The sequence below is a fragment of the Microtus ochrogaster genome, unplaced genomic scaffold (assembly GCF_000317375.1).
Source record: "Microtus ochrogaster isolate Prairie Vole_2 unplaced genomic scaffold, MicOch1.0 UNK7, whole genome shotgun sequence".
Taxonomy (NCBI): domain Eukaryota; kingdom Metazoa; phylum Chordata; class Mammalia; order Rodentia; family Cricetidae; genus Microtus; species Microtus ochrogaster.
In genome coordinates, this window is record NW_004949105.1 from 7,545,394 (window position 1) to 7,549,378 (window position 3,985).

A 3,985-nucleotide genomic window follows, 5' to 3' on the forward strand; every position below is an offset into this window, starting at 1 on the left:
GCCATCTAGCTGGCCCAGCGAACATTTAAAAGAACGTCATTAAGTGTATCTCTGTGCATTTCTCTAACCTGACCCCACTTTCCCAGCCCTGGCCACTGTCATGGGCTTGTAGGTCTTTGTCATTACCCTTACTTATATGCTTACAGAATGCAGTCAACACTCTAGCCTTGCTAGCACCACATTGCACAGTCTGTGACCCAGGAAATGAAATTCTGTTGTCTGAGTGTCTACCCTTCTCCTTGCTTCCCTGTACATACTAGAATCATCCAAGTTGTCAGGATTTACTAAGATTCATTTATTTATTGGATATGTGAACCCACATCTGCCTTTTTCTGAGTTAAATTAAAGCATAATTAAATCTTAAATTCAACCTTACTCAACGTTTCCAGACTCATGCAAAATGTGGTCAAATTCTTAGCCAGAACATAGGTGAGCCCCAGTCTATAGTGTCCACATTTCTCTTGGCATTCTGGTCTTCTGAGCACCCAGCAGAAGCTCACATGAAACGCTTGTCTTTTAGTCTTTCTCTAGTCATTTTCTAGACGTCTATCCCAAAGCAGTTCCAAGGGCTTGAGGGCCTCACACTATGTTGTGGCTGCAGCAATCATCACACTCTTGGTACCAACTCGCCGTATTAGCGTTCTTTTTGTGTCCCTGTAACCAACATCTAAGTAAGGAAACTTGGAGCAGGCAGGATTTCCCTGGGCTCGCTGTGTCTGAGTTTCAGCCTGTGGTGGCTGTGCTCTGTGAGCTAGGGCACATCATGCTCCACTGGGAACACGTGGCAGACAGGACACAGGAAGAAGCTTCTCCAATAAATGCTGAGAAGGAGCACTTTCTTCTTTCTCTCTCCAATTTCTAGTGACCTATTTCCTCCAACTAGGAATCCTATTTTAAAGGTTCCAGAACCTTCCATTAGTGCCCCCAGCCTCCATGCACAGCTGGTGGGGGTACAGTTCATCGCCAAGCTAGAGTAGCAGGCAGTGAATGAACTCTCAGTTGACTCCTGCCTAGAACAAGGATGTCGCGAATCACTGTTTATAATTTCAATCTTCCTTCCGTGAGCTCAGTTAAATCACAAGGTAGCATAAAATGTAACTCTGGAATGATTTATACGGGAATCTGACAGGAGTGGTGACAACATCTCACTAACACTAGAGACCTCCTCCTCCACGAGGAGCTATGGCAGTTAGTGATTGCCACAATGCGGGGGAGGAACATTGTCCCAGTAATGTATTCACTGATAGGTTCTGGAGCCCCAGTAGATAAACCCTACCCATTCTCCTGTAAGTAGCAAATTAGCATTCCCTAATTAATATTGAGCAACCCTAATGAAAGCAGAAAGGAGGACGAGCAGAGAGAAGGGATCGATGAATGCAATCAAAATACATTATAAACATGTGTGAAGTAACAACGAACATCTGGTTCTAGAATGCAAATTCTATTTGGTTAATGTCTTACTAGCGATAATGTGGAAAAATAAGTTTTCTGTACAAAGAGATTTAAGCTGAATTGCTAACTTTAAAACAGTTTGGAGTAAAACTGCACCCAGACAGAATGTCTTAGCAACCAACGAACAATTGAACAAGGCAGCTCGCTAAAATATTTTAAAGTATTTGCTCTTCCAGTAAGGAAGCACATTGCTCTGGAAAGGAGTTTCAGACAAGAGCATTGCTTTCCTCTTCAACATCTATTGAAGAAAAAAATTCATTTCTTTGAAAGCACTGCTGACATGCTCTTCACGCCCACTGCCACCAAGGAAGCACGCCTGTGAGCAGATGGGCTAGGAGGTTTGTAGAGCGGCCAGTGACTGAAGCCTGTCACCTCAGACGTTAGCACCTGAGGGTCTGTCTGATCATGGGGTGTCAGGTTAGGGTCTCAGGTCACCACTGCCATGTCAAGACCGCATGTCTAGTGCAGCAGCAAGCTGGGACACCCTGGGTGGGAAGTATTGTTACTCCTAAGGACAGCAGCCGGCTTCCAGGCTGGTGTGCTTCCTTAGAAAATGAACGGTCAGCCTTTCCCAGGGAAATGATCAATTCACTGCCAACAATGTGTTCTGGAGCCACTCCTGGAAGGAAGCAAATCTGGAAATACATCTCTCTGCTAAAATGTCACAAACTGGCATACCAACATGAGAGGGTAAAAATTCGGTTTTATCCATTTTCCCATCCTTTTTGGTTGGACCTAAATTTTAAGTCAGAGAGTAGCATTTTCCAGCATTTCTTCAGTTTGCTTATGGAGTTGGAACAGGTGATTAAACCACATACGGTGTCGATGTCCCGGTGTCAAACTTCTGCTGCCACTCTATTCCAAGTGCGTAGATCTGAGCAGCTATGGACCCACCCCTCTAAAATCTGAACCAAAACAATTTTTTTCATCACCGAAGGTGTTTTTCTTGTGTAATTGGCCAAAGCAGCACAATGTCGTTAATCCAACATCATTTATTCATTAAAATGAAGAGTAGTTCGCAGAGTGAAATGGGACATAAAAATGTAATTTGACTTTAGATTTACTAACTGTAAAAACAAACTGAAGTCTAAGAGACTTGCATAATTGGCTCGCCACACTGCAGTATGAAAACGGCATTAACCCTACTCTACGTGCTTCTCCAGTGAGTTCAGCTGTGATGACAGGCTCAAAGAAGAGGGAAATTTCGTGTACCCTTGGGAAAGCAAATATTTTTCTTATTAAATTGTATAGTAGGGTGACACCTCTAGGTTTCAAATTATATAATGATTAGCATATAAATTAAAAGCAAATCAAAATTAAATATCAAGTTTTTTTTTTTAAATTGCTAACAATATTTCAGAAAGGATTTGGGAAACCACATTACCTGGCCATATTTGGCTGCTAAATGCAGCGGTGTCCAGTACCCGTCATCCACTTGGTTGAGGTCCCCACCGTGCTCCAGGATAAGCACCACCACCTCCTTGTAGCCACTAGCACAGGCCATGTGCAGCTGAAACATGGGCATGTCTGTTATTCTACCTTTGTAAGAAAGTAGTCTTGCCAACACTGTTCAATAGTTTAGACAGAGCCACTTAATTAACCACTGGATCTGAAACATGACAGTATAAAATAAAGAAAAACGCAGGTACATAGTTTTGTTACTTCGTGTAAGTCATCATTAGCACATTTTGAAGGAAATGCTATGAATTGTGAAGAAATCACGCTTTTTACCATTTCTCTTCTGGCTGACTGTGTACACTCTCCTGGTAATTCCCTCTCCTTCCTCAGCTCCTTCCACAGTCACCAGAGCTGCTGAAAGTGCACACCCACTAACCCCACGGTGGATGCCTCCTGCCCACCTGTCCAAGATGTGTTAACTAGCTCTCCACAAAGACAGAAAGGAAGGCAAAATAAAAGTGCATGCCATTTGCATCTCTGAATATTTACTGCCCAATCATGGAAGTGTGCATATCTCAGTAGTCAGATATGATACCGAATCTCTGTCTAAAATATAGTGCTTTTTCATTGCTTTTAAAAACTGTTTGTAGGCTTGCTTTATCCTATCCTGATTTGCTTTATATTATATTATCAATAACAATAATATCATTTTAGATGCTTCTTTGTATTCTAATGAGAGAGAGAGAGAGAGAGAGAGAGACTGAGAGAAACGGTGTGGGTTTGGGTGGGTAGAAAGTGGGGAAGATCTGGGAGGGGCTCAGGGAGGAGAACCATAATCATAATATATTGTATGAAAAAATCTATTTTTAATTAAAAAGTAAAATGTCACAAACCCGTAACAATCAGTAAAACAAACACCAAAAGAGAAAGAATCTGAGCCTTAGAACTATATGGCTACTGATTACAGTGAGATCTTCAAGGAAAATTTATGCACTCAAACCACAAAATTTGCTTTTTATATTCTATAGAACACAGCGTGTCCAAATGTGTGAGGCCCGGAGAGATGCTTAGCACGTTAGAGGGTTTCCTGCTCTTGCAGAGGGCTTGGGTTTAGTTTCCAGCACCACCCTGCTCT

At 42.2% G+C, this 3,985-nt stretch overlaps 1 protein-coding gene across 4 annotated transcripts in view; it reads right to left on the bottom strand.

The window, feature by feature from the left end:
• Myo16 (myosin XVI) overlaps positions 1 to 3,985 on the bottom strand; it is a 474,821-nt gene that overhangs the window by 246,304 nt on the left and 224,532 nt on the right. For all 4 annotated transcript variants that reach the window (XM_026788802.1, XM_026788803.1, XM_026788804.1 and 1 more), the window contains exon 7: positions 2,837 to 2,962. In XM_026788802.1, the coding sequence (XP_026644603.1) occupies positions 2,837 to 2,962 (126 nt within the window). The remainder of the gene's footprint in view (positions 1 to 2,836; positions 2,963 to 3,985) is intronic.